The following is a 16974-nucleotide window of genomic DNA, read 5'->3' as shown; positions in this document are numbered from 1 at the left end:
GGCGACAGGCGAGGCAGAGACTCCCAATGAGTATGAGGGCGACACGTGATACCCGCGGAGGGAGAGCATGGGCGGGGGGATAAAGGGAGAAGGAGGGAGGCGGGCAGCAAGTGGAGAGAGGCGGGAGGAGAGGGGCGGGAGCAGAGAGGGAAAGGGGGCGAGATAGGCGCGCAGGCGGCAGAAGCCTCTGCTTCCCCTTCTGCTTGGGCCGTAGCCCTCCCCGCCCCGCCGACCGCGGTCACACACTCGGAGCCTCCCCGTGAGCGGGAGCGCGGCGCACGGCGATGCGCCGAGGCTGGCGCTGAGGCGGCGCCGCGCGAGCAGCAGCAGAGGCGGCGGCGGCCCCCAGCCCAGCCCGGCGCCGCCGCCGAGCCCGGGCCCCAAGGTGTGGCGGCGCCCCAAGTTCCCGCCATGAGCAGCCGGCTCGGGGGGCTCCGCGGCCCCGGGGACTCCCGCCCCGCCGAGGGCGACCGCAGCGCCCCGCGGCCCCGACGCGCTTAACGCTGCGGCTCGCCGGTCCCACCACCGCCGCCTCCGCCGCCGCTCGCGTCCTCGCCGCCACCGCCTCGGCCGCTGCAGCGCCGCCGGCAGCATGTCTCGAAGGAAGATTTCGTCCGAGTCCTTCAGCTCCCTGGGCTCCGACTACCTGGAGACCAGCCCGGAGGAGGAGGGGGAGTGCCCCCTGTCTAGGCTCTGCTGGAATGGCAGCCGGAGCCCGCCCGGGCCGCCGGAGCCCAGCGCGGCCGCCGCTGCCGCTGCCGCCGCCGCCGCCGCCCCAGCCCCGGCTGCTTCTGCCGCCGCCGCCGCCGCCACGGCCGGGGCCAGGAGGGTGCAGCGCCGGAGGCGGGTCAACCTGGACTCGCTGGGCGAGAGCATCAGCCGCCTGACGGCGCCCTCGGTGAGCGGGGGGCGGAAGGGGGGACCGCCTTCAGGGGAGAGGACGCGGATCGGTAAAGTTGGCGCTGGGCGAGCCGGGGCGCGAGCTCAGAGCCCGACCGCTGGGGGGCGGCCCGGCCTCACCCTGCCCGGCCTAGGGTTCCAGTGGCTCCGGGCGACAGAGGATGCCCTAGGCTAGGGCGGAAGAAGGGACTAGAGCACCGGGAAGGAGTAAGATTCCACTCCGTTGGGGTCTCCTGATAAGGGGGCCAGTCTGCCCACCTCTAGCCTTGAACCCTACTTCACCACTGTTCCCCCTGGACAGCCCCAGTGCTGCTTCACACCCACCTGTTTTCTTTCCCCTAAACTTTCCCAGGCACTGTGTTCTGCAGTTCGGCTTCCCTATCTTTCATCCTGTTCTCTAGCATCCCAAAGGAGCCCCAACCCCTTCCAGGAAACCCTTCCTCTCCTTATTTCCCACACTCTCTTGGTCTTTGCGTGACCTTCTCTGACATCGTTGAATTCCACAGGCTATCTGCAGTCTATGTTGCATCCTTTTTCTCAGATCTTCAGATACTTTTTGCCAGATACTTTTCTGAGTTGCCTTCTGTTGAAGAAATCTCTAATCTCGAGTTTTCCTCACCCCGTAGCTTTTTTTTTTTTTTTTTTCCTTATCCACTAGGCATTTATTCTTCTCCGGGTAAACCTGGTGTCTGGTTTTCTTTTTTAAAAAATTTAATTTAATTTAATTTTAAGTCCCGGGATACATTTGCAGGATGTGCAGATTTGTTACATAGGTGCCAAACGTGTGCCATGGTGGTTTGCCGCACCTACCAACTCATCACCTAGGTATTTAAGCTCCGCATGCATCAGCTATTTAAACCGCTCTGTACTTCTTGCACCTGTACCTCATCCTTTACTCTCTTTTCAATGGATTCTTTAGTGCTTTCTCTCTTACATTAGCTATTTAAACCGCTCTGTACTTCTTGCACCTGTACCTCATTCTTTACTCTCGTCAATGGATTCTCTCGTGCTTTCTCTCTCATTTTTTGATGGCTTCTTTATATTAGGCCCTTCCTAAATATTTGTGAAATGAACAAATGCCTCTCCAAACTTGTGCTCATCTTGGGATGTCTGTATCAGCAGTTTCAGGTGTTCACCAAACTCCCCCTGGTTGTAGGCATCCTTCCAGAGTACTCCTGTCTCATTCCTGCCCAGGCATTTCAACTACCCTTGGCTTTTACCTCTTGCAGGAATGCCAGACCTCTGGTACAGTCTTACCCTGTCTGGGAGAGCTCTGTTTTGAAGGAATCCACTCTATTGCGACAGAATTTGAAAAAGATTCAGCGTCAAACCTCCATCCATCTTTTATCCTCACCCTGACCTTGCATACAAGAGCTTTAACTACTCCTGACAGCACTTTTACCTACCCACCCCTAGGATTTTTACTTTTTTTAAAGTTTCCAAAATGAATCTGAACATTGATCTTGTTTGATTACTGTTGAGTCTCTCTCTTTTGAGATTACTACTGCACATGATGGTAGGAGGAACCTAAGAAGGAGTGGGACTCTGAGGGGACTGAGTACTGGTACTAGGCAGTTCTACAAATATTGTTGTGGCACTTCCATTAATGGAGAATGATTTTTTTCTTTTACAAGACCTGATTGAAGATGTATAAGTCACTTATTATTTATTTTGAACTAATTTAATTCTTAAGAACACGTATTGAGAAACAGTCATCTTCCTATTCTTGTGTATTTTCCTATTTGATATATCTTTCTGTCACTTTCTTTCATCGATAACCTAGAAAACAATCCTCAGAATAGATGGGCTGTTGTTTGCTGTTCTTCCCTGCCAATATTTCCCAGGCAGCGTAATTTTATGAACTATTTGATGTTGCAAATTGTTGAAAATATTTCTTTACAACGGGAGTCCAGTGACGCCGAGCATCTGTAGGCTTATGTTAGTACCTAAAGCAACATTTGTGCAATAAAATAGTTATTTAGTACAACAGATTCTTATTTAATTAAATGAGTTTGCTAAAGATAATGATTAGTTTGGGGAGAATTGTTGATATAACCTTGGAGGGTTTTTTTTTTTTTTTTATTTTTTGGCCTAAGAGTGAGAATTTACAAATTTCTAAAAAGTAATGTCAATGCCTCTGATAATGCTAATTTAAAGTAAGACCATTTTCAACGACTTACATGAGGAGTAGATAAAAGAAACTGAGAACTGCAGTATTTTCTGCCAGAATAAGAGGAAGGAAATAATCTCTGATGGTTACTTTTATAAGTTAAATTTGAATGACTGGCTTTTTGCTGGATGAAAAGAATGTATCCAGAGAATGGTTTTCAGCATAAGCAATTTGAAAATAATTGTGAGGATCAAATAAATGCAACAGCTACATATACTTTCCATGCCACAGTTCTTTTCTATTGTGAAAAGGGTCTGTCAGGTGGATGCTGAGAACATACAGGTGAATATAGTGTAAACATTTTCAACATCATAACACACGTAGAGAAAAATTCTCCTTGGTTAACCATATCACCAATAGACTTGGTGAGACAAATAAAAGAGAGAGATTATATTTCAAAACAGTGACTTATTTCTGTGTGGTCCTTACCTTTTTTTCTTTTATTTGGCAAGTTAGAATACTAGCTCAAAAAGTTCCAGTAGATTCATTTTTTGACATTGTCAGGATTTGAAACTTCTTTGAATACTCTTCAGGAGATGGATTGTGTCCTCTCTATTCTCTCATGAAAGCTGGGCATCTTTTTTTTTTTTTTTTTTTTTTTGTGAACCGCTGAGAGTAGCCATTACCAGAGCATTTTTTTAGATGGGAATTTCTAGTTGTTTTGAATGTTGTAAGCTTTCTTGCATGCCATTACGATATACTTCAGGAGAAACTGTACTTGCCATGGAAGTGCCTATTTTGTCAGTTGTCTCACCATGGAATGTCTTAGTCACTTGGGATTTCTTCTTTATTGAGAATGATTTGCAAATAGAAAAATGAAAATTTATTTATTAAACTAGTTATTTGACCCATGGGATATCCAAACTCAGGTTTTTGACACTTAATAGTCACTTTAAGATGCATTAATGTTGAGTATAAAGGCTATAATAATTTCTAATACTATTTAATAAAAGTAAGTTGCATTGGTGAAATTGAAAAAAATTCCAGAATTCAGGAGACCTGATTCTGATTTTGCCTTGACAATGAGAAACTTACATATCTCTGGACACATTACTTTAAATGTCTGGGATTTCCCAGGCTTTGGACAAACTGTCATGTTGGCATATGAAAGGAAAACATGGGCCAGGTGCAGTGGCTTATGCGTGTAATCCCAGCACTTTGGGAGGTCGAGGCGGGCAGATCCACTAGGTCAAGAGATCGAGACCATCCTGGCCAACATGGTGAAACCCCGTCTCTACTAAAAATATAAAAATTAGCTGGGCATGGTGGCGCGCACCTATAGTGCCAGCTATTCAGGAGGCTGAGGCAGAAGAATTGCTTGAACCCGTGAGGCAGAGGTTGCAGTGAGCCAAGATCGCACCACTGCATTCCAGCCTGGCGACAGAGTGAGACTCCGTCTCAAAAGAAAAAAAAAAAAAAAAAGAAAACATGGCATATAAGTTTTAAAACTTTTGAGGAAAGTAGTTTACTTTTTAAGATGGGGCACCAAAATACTATTTAATCCACCCAATTATTTAAAAATATTTTAGGATCTATGTGGCAGATATTGTGCAGAGCATTTGGAAAGACAAATGCTGAACAAGACATAACTAGTCTTTGACTTCATGGAACTTCTTTAATCATTATCTTTATTTTAATGAAACTATATAAAGGGAAACATAAGAACTCCAATTGGCAAAATCTAGGGGAAGTTTTATTTCTCATCCACTTTGGGTAGTTTTGTTCATTGTGAATCTCTAGGGTGCAGCCATAATAATAAAAATAACCCTCCATTTAGCAGGGCATGATGATGCACGCCTGTAATCTCAGCTGCTTGGGAGGCTGAGGCTCGAGAATCGCTTGAACCCAGGAGGTGGAAGTTGCAGTGAGCTGAGCTCACACCACTGCACTCCAGACCTTGGGTGACAGCGAGACTGTGTCTCCAAAACAAAACAAACAAAAAACAAAAAACCCTTAAGACCTTAAGACCTGATTAAAGATGTATAAATCATTTATTACATTCTTTATTTTAAAATAATTTAATACTTGGGAATACATATTAAGCAACAGCTGGGGATTTCACATCAAGGGTGAACTTGGCAACTCATTTATTTGGATTTTATTCTTAAATGAGAGTTGCTTAGTTACCCTATCACTGTGACATCAATTTTGGGTTTGCTGGTGTCAGCCTGTCAGTGAAGATACGCCACTAGAGTCATATAAGGGCAAAGCTTCTCTAGGTTTCTTGACAGAGAACATTGCAAGTGGCTTTGAAGACCTCAGAAGCTTTAGAGAACAGAATGTCAGGAAAAAAAAGTAACAGAATTGGAGGAGTGGCAAATAAGGAGAGGAGAGCTACTGACCTGTGGAGTTGTTTAAGAAACAGAGACCAGTGAAGAGGAAAAAATGGAGGGGGAAGCTTAGATTCAAGTGACAAGACTGCATAAATTATTATTTTGAGGAAGGAAATTATCTTAATACATGTCGAGGAAAGAATGAAAAGATATAAAATACATATTTAGCTTCTGTTGATATTAAATAAAATGAGCTCTCTGACATGTATAAACCCCGAAAAGAAAAACCTTAGAAAGTATGAGTGGCCGGGCGCGGTGGCTCAGGCCTGTAATCCCAGCACTTTGGGAGGCCGAGACGGGCGGATCACGAGGTCAGGAGATCGAGACCATCCTGGCTAACCCGGTGAAACCCCGTCTCTACTAAAAAATACAAAAAAGCTAGCTGGGCGAGGTGGCGGGCGCCTGTAGTCCCAGCTACTTGGGAGGCTGAGGCAGGAGAATGGCGTAAACCCAGGAGGTGGAGCTTGCAGTGAGCTGAGATCCAGTATGAGTGTAACTAACATGTAGACAATAAAAAACATATAAAATATATTTGTAAGGTAGGATATTTGACAAATTTAGGTAGTTTAATTAAAGCTTTTAAAATTTGGGGCATAATTTGGCTAACAAAGTTATAGAAACAGATTCATTACCATTATAAAATTATACAAAGTCTATTTCAATTGTTTAGTGTTTTCACATTTGATGAAAACAGATACTATAATCCAAAATTAGAATTTAAGGGCAGTCTATTGCCTTTCTTTACCTTATCCCTAATCATTTAGAAACAATATGGCAGAGTTGAACGCACAAAGTTTTGGAGTCTGACAAATTTAGGTTTGCGTAATCCTCTGCTGAACCCCTTATTAAGTATGAGTCCCAGGGAAAACTAACTCATATCTTCTCTGAGCCTTAGTTTCCTCTTTTGTGAATTAGGAATAATAACTACTTTGTAGATTTGTTGTGAACAAGGAGGAATATTCTTTGTAAAGCTTCCCAAACTCAGTAGATGATAGTTTCAGGGTGAGATCTATTAATTTTAACTGAATTTGAATGCCTCAAAGTGATCTACATTTTTTCTTTTCTTTTTTTCTCAATAATCCACTTGCTCGTCACCTAATTGGAAAAGCTTATAGAATAAGTTAATCGATGTCAAGTACCAAAAAAAAAAAAAAGTTATAAGAAGCATTTTATTTTGTTGGCATAGCCTGACAATCCATTAAAAAAATTAAAACTGGAGTCCCTTTTTGGCCACTGGGTATGACTCATGTGTGTACACAGACATGTAAAAATTGCAGATTCAAACATTTCCATCAGATTACTGAATGCTGTGTGGCAATATGAAAACTACTTTATAAATTCTATAAAAATACAAGAACATATATATTTGGTAGAATGTAGATATTTCATGACAAGTTAATTTTAAATTAGAAAAACTGTAGGTGAAAGAGAAATAATTTATTTCATCTGCCTGAGAATTCCAAGCATTCTTCATCTACTGCATTCAAACTAATCTGTATGTGTGTTCAAAGGCCTTGATAGTGAGATGCGATAATCACATAGCTAATGCTGTTTACGTTTTATGGTGCTCCCTTTTTTGGCTATTGGTTCAATTGCTAGGCTTTCTTTTGTCTTTGTCCTTTTTTTTTTTTTTTTTTTTTTTTTTTTTGAGATAGGGTCTTGATCCTGCCTCAGCCTTCTGAAGAGTAAAACTTTCACTTTAGAGATAAATTTTGACAATGAGAAATGACATCAGTGATTATTAGTTTGTAAGTAGAGGTCAGAAGTGAGTATATATTCCTTTTTAGTGTATAGTTTATTTACCTATAAGGACTCTGAGATGCGTGGGTGAAGTACTTGGGTGCTATTACATATTTTTCCCATGTATGTCATCAGTCTTTTTGTTCACCTTTTTGTCTTGTTGCTGCTAATTATACAGAGCTGTAAGTAAAATAAAACATAATATAAATATTTTATTGAATCTGATAGAATAAATGTACTATCATTTGGCATATATATTGTTGATCATGAGTTATTAGGAAGGTATAATATTCTTTTTTGATATTTTACACACATGTAGGCACATAGGCCAGGAGAATATTTGCAAGGGCTATCTATTGAGCAGGTTTTCTTCACAGGCCCTTTGTTCGATGCGTGAGCCAGTGAGTTAGTTTAACATTTAAAGCCTCTGTCCTTGATATTATGTTTAACTTGTGTTTAGCATAGTATGGTTGTTCAGTAAAATGCTCAGGAGGGCCGAGCGCAGTGGTTCATGCCTGCAATCCCAGCACTTTGGGAGGCTGAGGCAGATGGATTGCCTGAGGTCAGGAGTTCAAGACAAGCCTGGCCAATATGGTGAAACCTGTCTCTACCAAAAATACAAAAATTAGCCAGGTGTGGTGGTGGGTGCCTGTAATCCCGCTACTTAGGAGGCTGAGGCAGGAGAATATCTTGAACCCGGGAGGGGGAGGTTGCAGTGAGCCGAGATCACGCCACTGTACTCCAGCTTGGGCAATGGAGCAAGACTGCATCTCAAAAATAAAAAATAAAAAAATGCTCAGGAGAAGTGGATACGTGTTTTTGTTTAATTGTTCAATTATGTTAATGTTTCTTTTGTGTTTGATTTTTTTGGTGGTATATTTAGTTCCATCAACCAAAATATTTAGATTTTTCATCCAGCCTGTGATAGACATATTCAAGTGTGTGAACCTGTTTGAATTTTGCTTACACCTGCTATTTAAAGCAAAACTTCAGAAGGAAGTCATTTTACAAAAAGAGCAGATAGAACAGTATCCTCCTCCTTGGACTCTTTGAGTCGTCCATTTATATAATATTTTAAGAAGTTAGGTAAATGTAACGATTCTTCTACAGTCTGGATTGCTTATGTTTTCTGTACAATTCTCTGTGAAATGAGAAGAAATGTTTGTCAACAAGTAGGCTACTGTTGCCAAAAATGCACTACTAGGAGATGGAAATGACATAATTATGGCCCTTAAACATCACTTCAGGACAGGATCTGAAGATCTAGAATTACATGCTGTTAGCTCAGAGTACCTTATAACATTGAGGGCTAGAGTCATTTAGGAAGTAGGGCAGTAGGAAATAACTCAGAAGATGGGAAATTTGCTGGGGCTGTTGTAGGGAATTGAGAAAGAGTAAACATTCTTATAAATAGTGAGAAACCACTTCCAGAGCAGGCTTTATTTGAGGCTTATTAAACAGTTCTTCATTTAATCTAGTAGCTCTCGAGCTCATTGAACTCAAGACATATCTGAGGAAAATTGTTATAATGCAGATTCCTGGGCCTCATCCTCAGAGGATCTGGTTGGATAGTTCCAGGGAGGGGCCCAGACTACAGTTTGAACAAAACTCCAGGTAATTGCTCAGCATGAAGGTATGTCTAGAGGTGACTGAATTCCACACCTGGAGGACTACTGAGCAGTGAGCTCTATGGGCTGAATTTTGGAAAGAATGATCCTGAAAGCTGCTTCCTTTGGGATTAATGTATCCTTAGACAACTATTACCTTAACTGGGACGGGGATAAAGGTGGTGAACTGATGCTGTTATCCCCACATCCTATGGCTGTATGTATCTTTTGTGGTCAAAATAATCTTTTTGGTTGTATGGTAGAAGGTATTTGACGTTCCACCATTTGTAGCTTTAATTCTCTGTGGACTCTGCCTATTTTTCCCGAGGATGTTTTGTTAACTGCTTATATTTATGTTCAGTAGTTCACATGTCATTACTATAAGTGTCTTGTGACCCCTTTTTCCAAAACAGAGAAACATATTTGAAAAGGTTGGGGATTACAGAAAAAAAGAAGGGTGGTTGTGAGGGTGAATTTGACATTATCATCAGCACTTGTGTTTTTCAGAGTGAGACTGACACAACATTTCTCAAATGCTCCATCTACTGGTTCATTTTGGAGGAGTGATTTGTTTACATGCCAATGAAAAATTAAAAAGTAAAAAGGTAAAAGGAGAAAAAACATCTGAATGCTAGAATTTTTTTTTTTGCTAGAAAGAAAACAATAGGAGGTTCAGATATCAGATATATAGGGCCACTTCTCAATCCTTACCAAAATATGACACTAACATTAATGCTTGCTAATCTCTGCATCCTTAGCCATTCATTCAATGGCAAAGTTGGGTGGGGGGGTCTCTAATTGAATTCTCCAAGTAAATAAATGGTGATCTAACATTTGAAGAATATGTATTTGCAGACAACTCTAATAATATATCATGAAAGGAAGTTATCTGTGTGGAGGTCCTGATGTTACCTTAATTGTAAGTCCATAAAGTCCACTTGACTCATTTTCCTTTCACTGTATACTATTTGTTATGCGTGAGTCTGCTGTGGCCAATGGCAAAAATCAGAATGTTCTAAAACATGCTTCCATTTCATGTTGCTTTATGTCTATGCTTCTTCATACATGAACCCTCCAACTTAATACAGGGAGAGGATGGTTTTTCTGACTGTTTTTATGTACACACACACACGTACACAAATATCCTGATATCTGTTGCTGCATTTTTCCCCCTATAGAATCCTAAGTTATCACTCACATCTCCGTTATTGGACTTACTGTATTGTATCTTGATTTTGGTTTATTCTGCCTCTTTGAGATGGAAATCGTATCTTATTTATCTATGTATGCCCATGCCTAGCAGAGTGTCTGAATTATAAAGGCACTCAATAAATGTTTGTTAAAGAATGAATAAGTCCTTGTGTAGTTCGTGGTGTATTTGGTACTGCCCTTTTGGCTATAATGATTTTGTGATTTTTAATTGATTATTTTATCTGACTGTTCTCTTTGTAGCTTTTTCTCAGACATAAATGGGAGTATAGTTATAACATTATTTTTTAGAATGCGTTAAGATTTTCTAAACATTCTCCTACCTGACATTTTATTTGGACTTCATAATAATCTGTATTTTTTATGCAAATTGCCTCACTTTGGGTAGTATGATTATTATTATTTTTGAGATGGAGTCTTGCTCTGTCACTCAAGCTGGAGTACAGTGGCACAATCTTAGCTCACTGCAGCCTCTGCCCACCAGGTTCCAGCGATTCTCCTGACTCAGCCTCCTGAGTAGCTGGGATTACAGGTGCATGCCACCATGCCTGGCTAATTTTTGTATGTTTAGTAGGAGTTTCGCCATGTTGGCCAGGCTGGTCTTGAACTGACCTCAGGTGATCTGCCTGCCTTGGCCTCCCAAAGTACTGAGATTACAGGCATGAGCCACTGCACCAGGCTGGATAGTATGATTATCTTAAAATGGCTGTAGACACAACAGTTATTTGGGGGCACTGATGTGCTGCCATTTACAAGGGTATCTATATTATTTCCTAAAGAGATGTGTATCTGTAAGATAGAGGGACAGTAAATCTATCATGCTATGTTGTTCATTATTATATTAGCATGTAAGAAATCCTGTATTACCAAACATTCTATTGAATAAAATTCTACAAACCAGCATATCCATACATCTATCTTACAATAATCATTAGTGGACACAATAGTAGCACAGGGAGGGACAGTATCCTTGAAAAAAGTGTAAAGTTAGAAATTGCTTATTTAAAGATTGGGGAAGAGAACTGCCTAGGAATAGGAAGAAATATTGAGTGTTTTTTGAGGGCCCTGTTGAGGTTGGAGATAATGAATATGTAGATCAAATTGGGAAGATGAGTATGACATGCAGAGGTATAAAGCAACAATAGTATTGTTTATACTTTAGAAGGCCTATATGTCAGATTGAACTTGAGGTGTTTGGGGGCAATCCATTGGAGTGGAGGGTTATGTCTTAAGGAATAATGACTGATTGTCCAAATGGGGAAAACGGCAATAATCCAAAGGCATTTCTAGCCTTTCTGTTTGAACACCAATCTAAAATTAAGACTATTTAGAATATATCTAGAGCATTCTTTCACTATTCATTTCACTCTGTTGGAGTAGCTGATTTGTGTACCCCACTTCTAAACCAGAATCAGGTAACCGGTAACTAGTCAGTCTTTGAGAAACTCAGTTCTAATTAACTGCTTGATTAGTGTTTATACCATGCTTTCAAAGTTAGGACGAATCCTTGAAAAGCCCAAGGATATTTAGCTACATCATTCATGCATTTTTTTATGGTTCCAGTGAATAGTTAGTATATTGTAAGGTTTTCTTGGCTCAGACTTGATACATCACTTCTTGAGTATAAGACAGTCTATGGGTTTTACAGTAGCAATGACCACCAGAACATTTGAGGTTGTGTTGGAGAATGCAGTGGATATTTTCTTACTTAAAAAGGTAGAAATTCATTCTGGTGAATCAAACATTCTAAGTGAGCTATCGCATATGCAGGACCAATTTGTTAAGAGAGCAGATGAAATTCAGTGAAATATACACTTAAGAGTGAAAGGATTTTAAATTTGTTAGTCAGTCCTTCCTAGTCCCAAAGTTCACCTGTGTGTTTCAGTGCCTCAGTGTTGTCCTTATGAGTATTAACTATCACTCTGCTATAGATGTGTGAACATCCTGGTGTGGGCGGTGTTTTAGATAGTCAAGTGCTTGATAACAGCAAACTTGCTCTACGTAGAAGCACTGAGGAAGTAAATGGTCCTTGTGGTCTGACCAAGTTAATGTGCATACCATTTCTCACATTCCACCAGGGAGTCTCTTAGGCAAGGGAAAGATATTGTGAGTAGATTTTAACAAACTGTTTTCCTGTCTTTTAGACTTCTGTATAATTTGGTGAATGCGCTTGTCTTGTTTTCCTTGAAAAATGTCTATCAGACCGTCTGTGTATGTGCATGCACAGAATGGTTGGAGGTTGATCCTACAACTCGATAAATGCTGCATTCTGATATTTGTTCTAATTTGACTTTGGAGAAATAACTTTTGTCTCCACTTCCCATCTCTGAAATCACATCTATCTCACTAATCTCTCACTGAAGAGTAAATATGTAATAAAATGTGAACAGTGAATGGAAGACATTGTGTTTACTATTACTCATGGCTTCCTTGCGCTGCTTCACTTCTTTCTTGTAAAACAAAATATTCCTTCAGGTTCTTTAACTCTACATTCTGGGAAAAGAGGAGATTTGCAGTCTGGCAAACTCTTTTTGTTATCTTGGGCGTCATTGGATAAATTAGCCTCTCTGAGGATCAGTTTCTTGTGTATAAAATGAGGTTAACAATTCATAGCATTATGAAGATTAAAAGTATAGTAATGCCTAGCACAGTATTTGGACTATAGCATATGATCAATGGATTTTGGTGCTTTTCTCTAACACCTTCTTACCAGGTATCCTGATACTTTCAATTAGTGTCATTTCAGAGGAAGTCTTAGGGCTTGGAAAAGGAAGAGATTAGTTAAAAATAACTCATGGGGGAAGGGAGAAGGAGAATTAACATGTATTAAGCAACCACTATAGAGCCAGAATTTATCAAATGTTTTTATAATACGTATCACTAAATTTTCAAAATAATCTCACAGGAAAATTTAAGTTCAGAGAAGTTGAGTAACTTGCCTATGATGATACTTAATTACTGACGGAAGTAAGGTTGGAATCTTTTTCTGTTTAACTCCAAACCTCATATGCCTTTGAGTATTTCATATATTTCATGCTTTGGTGAATGTGGTGGACATCGTGATTCACTGCCTAGATGTCCCTTTAGTAATAAAGGACTCATTCCTCTAGATGCTAGGAGTTCTGTTGACAGTCAGCCGTCAATCATTTGTCCTCTCTATGTATTGCCTGGCCTGAGGAGAGCTAGAGCTGCCTTGCTCAAAGTCGTGCCCCATTCCCATGACTAATCAGCATGGGATAAGAAAGCTAGGCCTTCTCGCTTTAATTTGGGCAACTCTGAGATCAGAGCTCTATGTAGGGTCAGCTGAGACTTCCATTGAGTCTTCATCATAGTCCAACTTCTCCTTGTGCCCAATTCTGCTTTCTTCTCTACCCTTTCACGGTTGTTGATCCCAAGAGCACTCCCTAATAAGTTTCCTGCACGCTAATCTCCCTCTTAGAGTCTGCTTCCTGGAGAATCCAACTCGTGCTGGTGAGTTTGAGAATTGTCATGGCATTAACAGAAGTGCAAGATTCAGCAATGGGAAGGTGGCATTTGGGAGAAATATAATGATAGCTTTGGATTTGGATATTTTGAATTTAGTAAAAATGATTGCCTATGGACTGTGAGATCTTTAGGGGTTTGTATTACGGAATCACCAAGCTCAGTTCAGTGCCTGCCAGTTGATTTAATAAATGGAAGATTGAAGATATGGGATTGGAATCTGGCTAAGAGCTTGTGGTTGAAGATAGTTACTTTAGAGGTGATAGCTAGTATCTTGAAAATTGACAAACACTCTGAGTGAGAGAGAAAAAAATAAGAACAACAGAGAATTAGGGAGAAATAAACAAATAATAAAAAGAATAGAGGTGACAGGATTTTTTTGTGTGTTTGTAGGATGGGAGGTGACTGGGAGCAGCTGGGAGCAAGGACCCAGTGGTTGATATTTGCAAAATAATGAAATTTAAGGATGGTCTTTTCAAATCCAGTATAAGTGAGGTTGCTAGTGGCCTTAGAAAAGCGATGCCAATCCTGCAACTGAGATAAAGACCTATTTAACAAAGTTTAAAGAGGGAATATATGGTGAGTAAACAAAGGATATTGTGGGCATACATCTCTGATTCAAGGTATTTGATAAAAATAGAGAAAGACAGCAGCAGCTGTGAAGCTGAATCTAAGTTTATTAGAGTTGGAAATTCATGTTTGAAGGTAAAAGATTAGTAAAAACAAACAAACTGGAGACGGATGAGATAGATAAGACTTGACCAAGGATAGGGTCTCTCTAGAGGCATTCTCTAACCTATTTTCTAAGAATGAGGACACTTCTTTCTTTATACTCAAGGGGAATATAGGAATATGGCATAGTAGGAGTACAGTGCAAAGGCTACTGTCATATTTTGGTTTTATTCATACCTAATTTATTATTACATTCTTGTCTAGATTTTGTCATTATAACTTAGTCACTGGCCAGTAATTTTGTATATCTAGCAATTATCACATTTAAATTGCCATGCAATTTGCAGTTCTCTAGATATACATTAATGATGGCAGCTGTGCTGACTGTGGGATGTCAAATCAGGTGTGAAAATGTCAGTAATTCATCTTTCAGTAATTTTATACTCAAGTCATGGAGAGTACATTGTTTCATTTGTATAATCCACTGCTTAAATAACTTTTGGATTGTCTTATCAATAGCTTTAGACTTCGGGTTTTCTCCTATCCTCCTAAAAATAAGCATTTATAAATTGAACACCATATAGAAGAAACTGTTTTTTTATTTGTGTTTGTATTAGCTTGTTTTGTTTTACTTATAGAAGTGTTTTATATACATATATATGTAGTTATAAAAGTTTATATATTTATGCGAGTTGTGTGTGTATACTCGCACACCCGTTCTTATCTTCTCCATGTCTGATATGACTTTGTTCAATGTTAGAGCTGTTTTTGACACTTTTTTTGATACTGGTGGAAAGGTCACTAATGGAAGGAACTCTCGAGATATTAGGAGCCAAGTGAATAGGACTCTATTTTGTCGGTATATTAAATATATTTTATACTGTTGAAAGGTAGTGTGGAAGGTGAAATAAGGCCAAATAGGACATATATCATCAACTGTAGCTTCTTGGCTCTCTTTCCTTTTCTGGGTGAATTTTGATCAATTTCATCAAGCAGGGATTTTTATCTATTTTATATACTGCCCAATTTTATGACTACAATATGCCTGGCACATTGTGGTTAGGCAACAATTTTTTTTTTTTTTTTTTTGGGACATAGTCTCACTCTGTCACCCAGGCTGGTGTGGAGTGTTGCGATCTCAACTCATTGCAACCTCCGCCTCCTGGGTTCAAGTGATTCTCCTGCCTCAGCCTCCCGAGTAGCTGGGATTACAGGTGCCCACCACCATGCCCAGCTAATTTTTGTATTTTTAGCAGAGATGGGGTTTTGCCATGTTGGCCAGGCTGGTCTTGAACTCCTGACCTCAGGTGATCTGCCCGCCTTGGCCTCCCAAAGTTCTGGGGATTACAAGCGAGAGTCACCATGCCTGGTCAATAAATATGAGTAAATTTAGAGTGAATGTAAAGATATTTATTTTAAGTATACCACACAAATGTTGTAAGAAGCAAAAAAGATAAGGAATACAAATGCACTTTAGAAAAATAAAATCAACAACAGCAAAAACAAAGTAGAAAAACAGAATATGCAAATGTAAATAATTATGGCCTGTTATTTTAATTTTTATTATTTCATATATTTACTGTATGCACCCCCATGCATGCTTAATTTTACTGTGTCATGAGCCAGAACCCCAAATCTGTGGAGCAAAATATGGTTCCAGTCATTAGCCCAATTAAAAAGAAAGTATTTTCCTTGAATGCTTGATCTTCTACACCAGTCAACTTACACTATATACTAGGAGGAAAAAATAAGTTCTGTCTACATGATCTAACTATATTTTAAAGAAATTCAATAGTATTTTATTAAGCAGATATTTGTTGTTTCTGTGCCAGGGACTTGAGATATTTCAGTTATTTCGGGAAAATACTTACAATTCTATATCCCCACCCACTGCTCTGCCACCTATTTTCTTGTGATTCTGTTTCAAACATTTCAGGAATGAAATTTCAGAAAGATTTTATATTTCTTCCAACTTCTTTCTTGTATAAAGTCTTCCCAAGAGAAATCAAGAACTTGTGGAAGAAAAATTCATATAACCCCTTCAGCAAATTTAAGAAAAACCTGTCATTGTACTAGTAAGAAGCTTATTACCTTAAATCAGTACGTTTATGTAGACCTTAACAAAAGGAAATACGTATCTTATAATGACTATTGACCAAATTCAGTCAGTGCATGGTCATTCTGAATCTGTTTGCTTTCTTCCAATTTCATTTTTTCCCTTGTGTGATTGGTTTAATTTGTGTATGAATCATGTCTTGATTTTAAATGTTGTCTTACCAATTATTTGCTTTTTGGCTTAAGGAGTTTGTAATTTTCTGAAAAGGAAGGGATGCAGAGATTCTTACAAATTGTGTTTTTATCATAGTATTTACACATATAAACCTAAATTTATTTTAATAGGATATTTGAAAGATCTTTATTTATCTATTTGTATCTATGTATTTATCTACCAATCTACTATTGATTTCCTAGGGCAGAAGAGAGGAAGAGAGATGACCCTGTCATTGGATTCTGAATTTAAAAGTACCGTGTAATAGAAATCTGGAGTAGGCATGATTACCCTTATTGTATCTTTTTAACATTTTCCACATCTAATGAAAATATCTTTTACTTCCTTAACAAAAGAATGTGCCTCCAAAGGCATTATTGTAGGGAGTGATAATGATGAGATGATTGTGTTGTTATGGAACAGAGACGGAGGGAAAGAGTAAATCTTAGCTACAGACTATTGTCATTCCATTTGAAGCTTCAGACAGCTATGAGGGAGTTTCTAGTGTGGAAGCTGGAGAAGAGAGATGTATTGTTTCCACCTGATATAAAGATCAGTAAATGCTTTGTGGACCTGACAGTGTTTGCAAGC

General features: G+C 39.6%; 1 protein-coding gene across 1 annotated transcript in view; it reads left to right on the top strand.

Annotated features, from left to right (window-relative positions):
- Positions 1–244: 244 nt before the first annotated feature.
- The window catches only part of GUCY1A2 (guanylate cyclase 1 soluble subunit alpha 2), a 327329-nt gene continuing 310599 nt past the window's right edge, over positions 245–16974 (top strand). The window contains exon 1 of the mRNA XM_002799787.4: positions 245–898. Coding sequence (XP_002799833.3) covers positions 593–898 — 306 coding nt within the window. The 5' untranslated portion in view covers positions 245–592. The remainder of the gene's footprint in view (positions 899–16974) is intronic.

Source organism: Macaca mulatta, chromosome 14 (genome assembly GCF_049350105.2).
Source record: "Macaca mulatta isolate MMU2019108-1 chromosome 14, T2T-MMU8v2.0, whole genome shotgun sequence".
Lineage (NCBI taxonomy): Eukaryota > Metazoa > Chordata > Mammalia > Primates > Cercopithecidae > Macaca > Macaca mulatta.
Note: the sequence above shows the minus strand (reverse complement) of the source record. Positions and strands in the feature narration are given on the sequence as shown.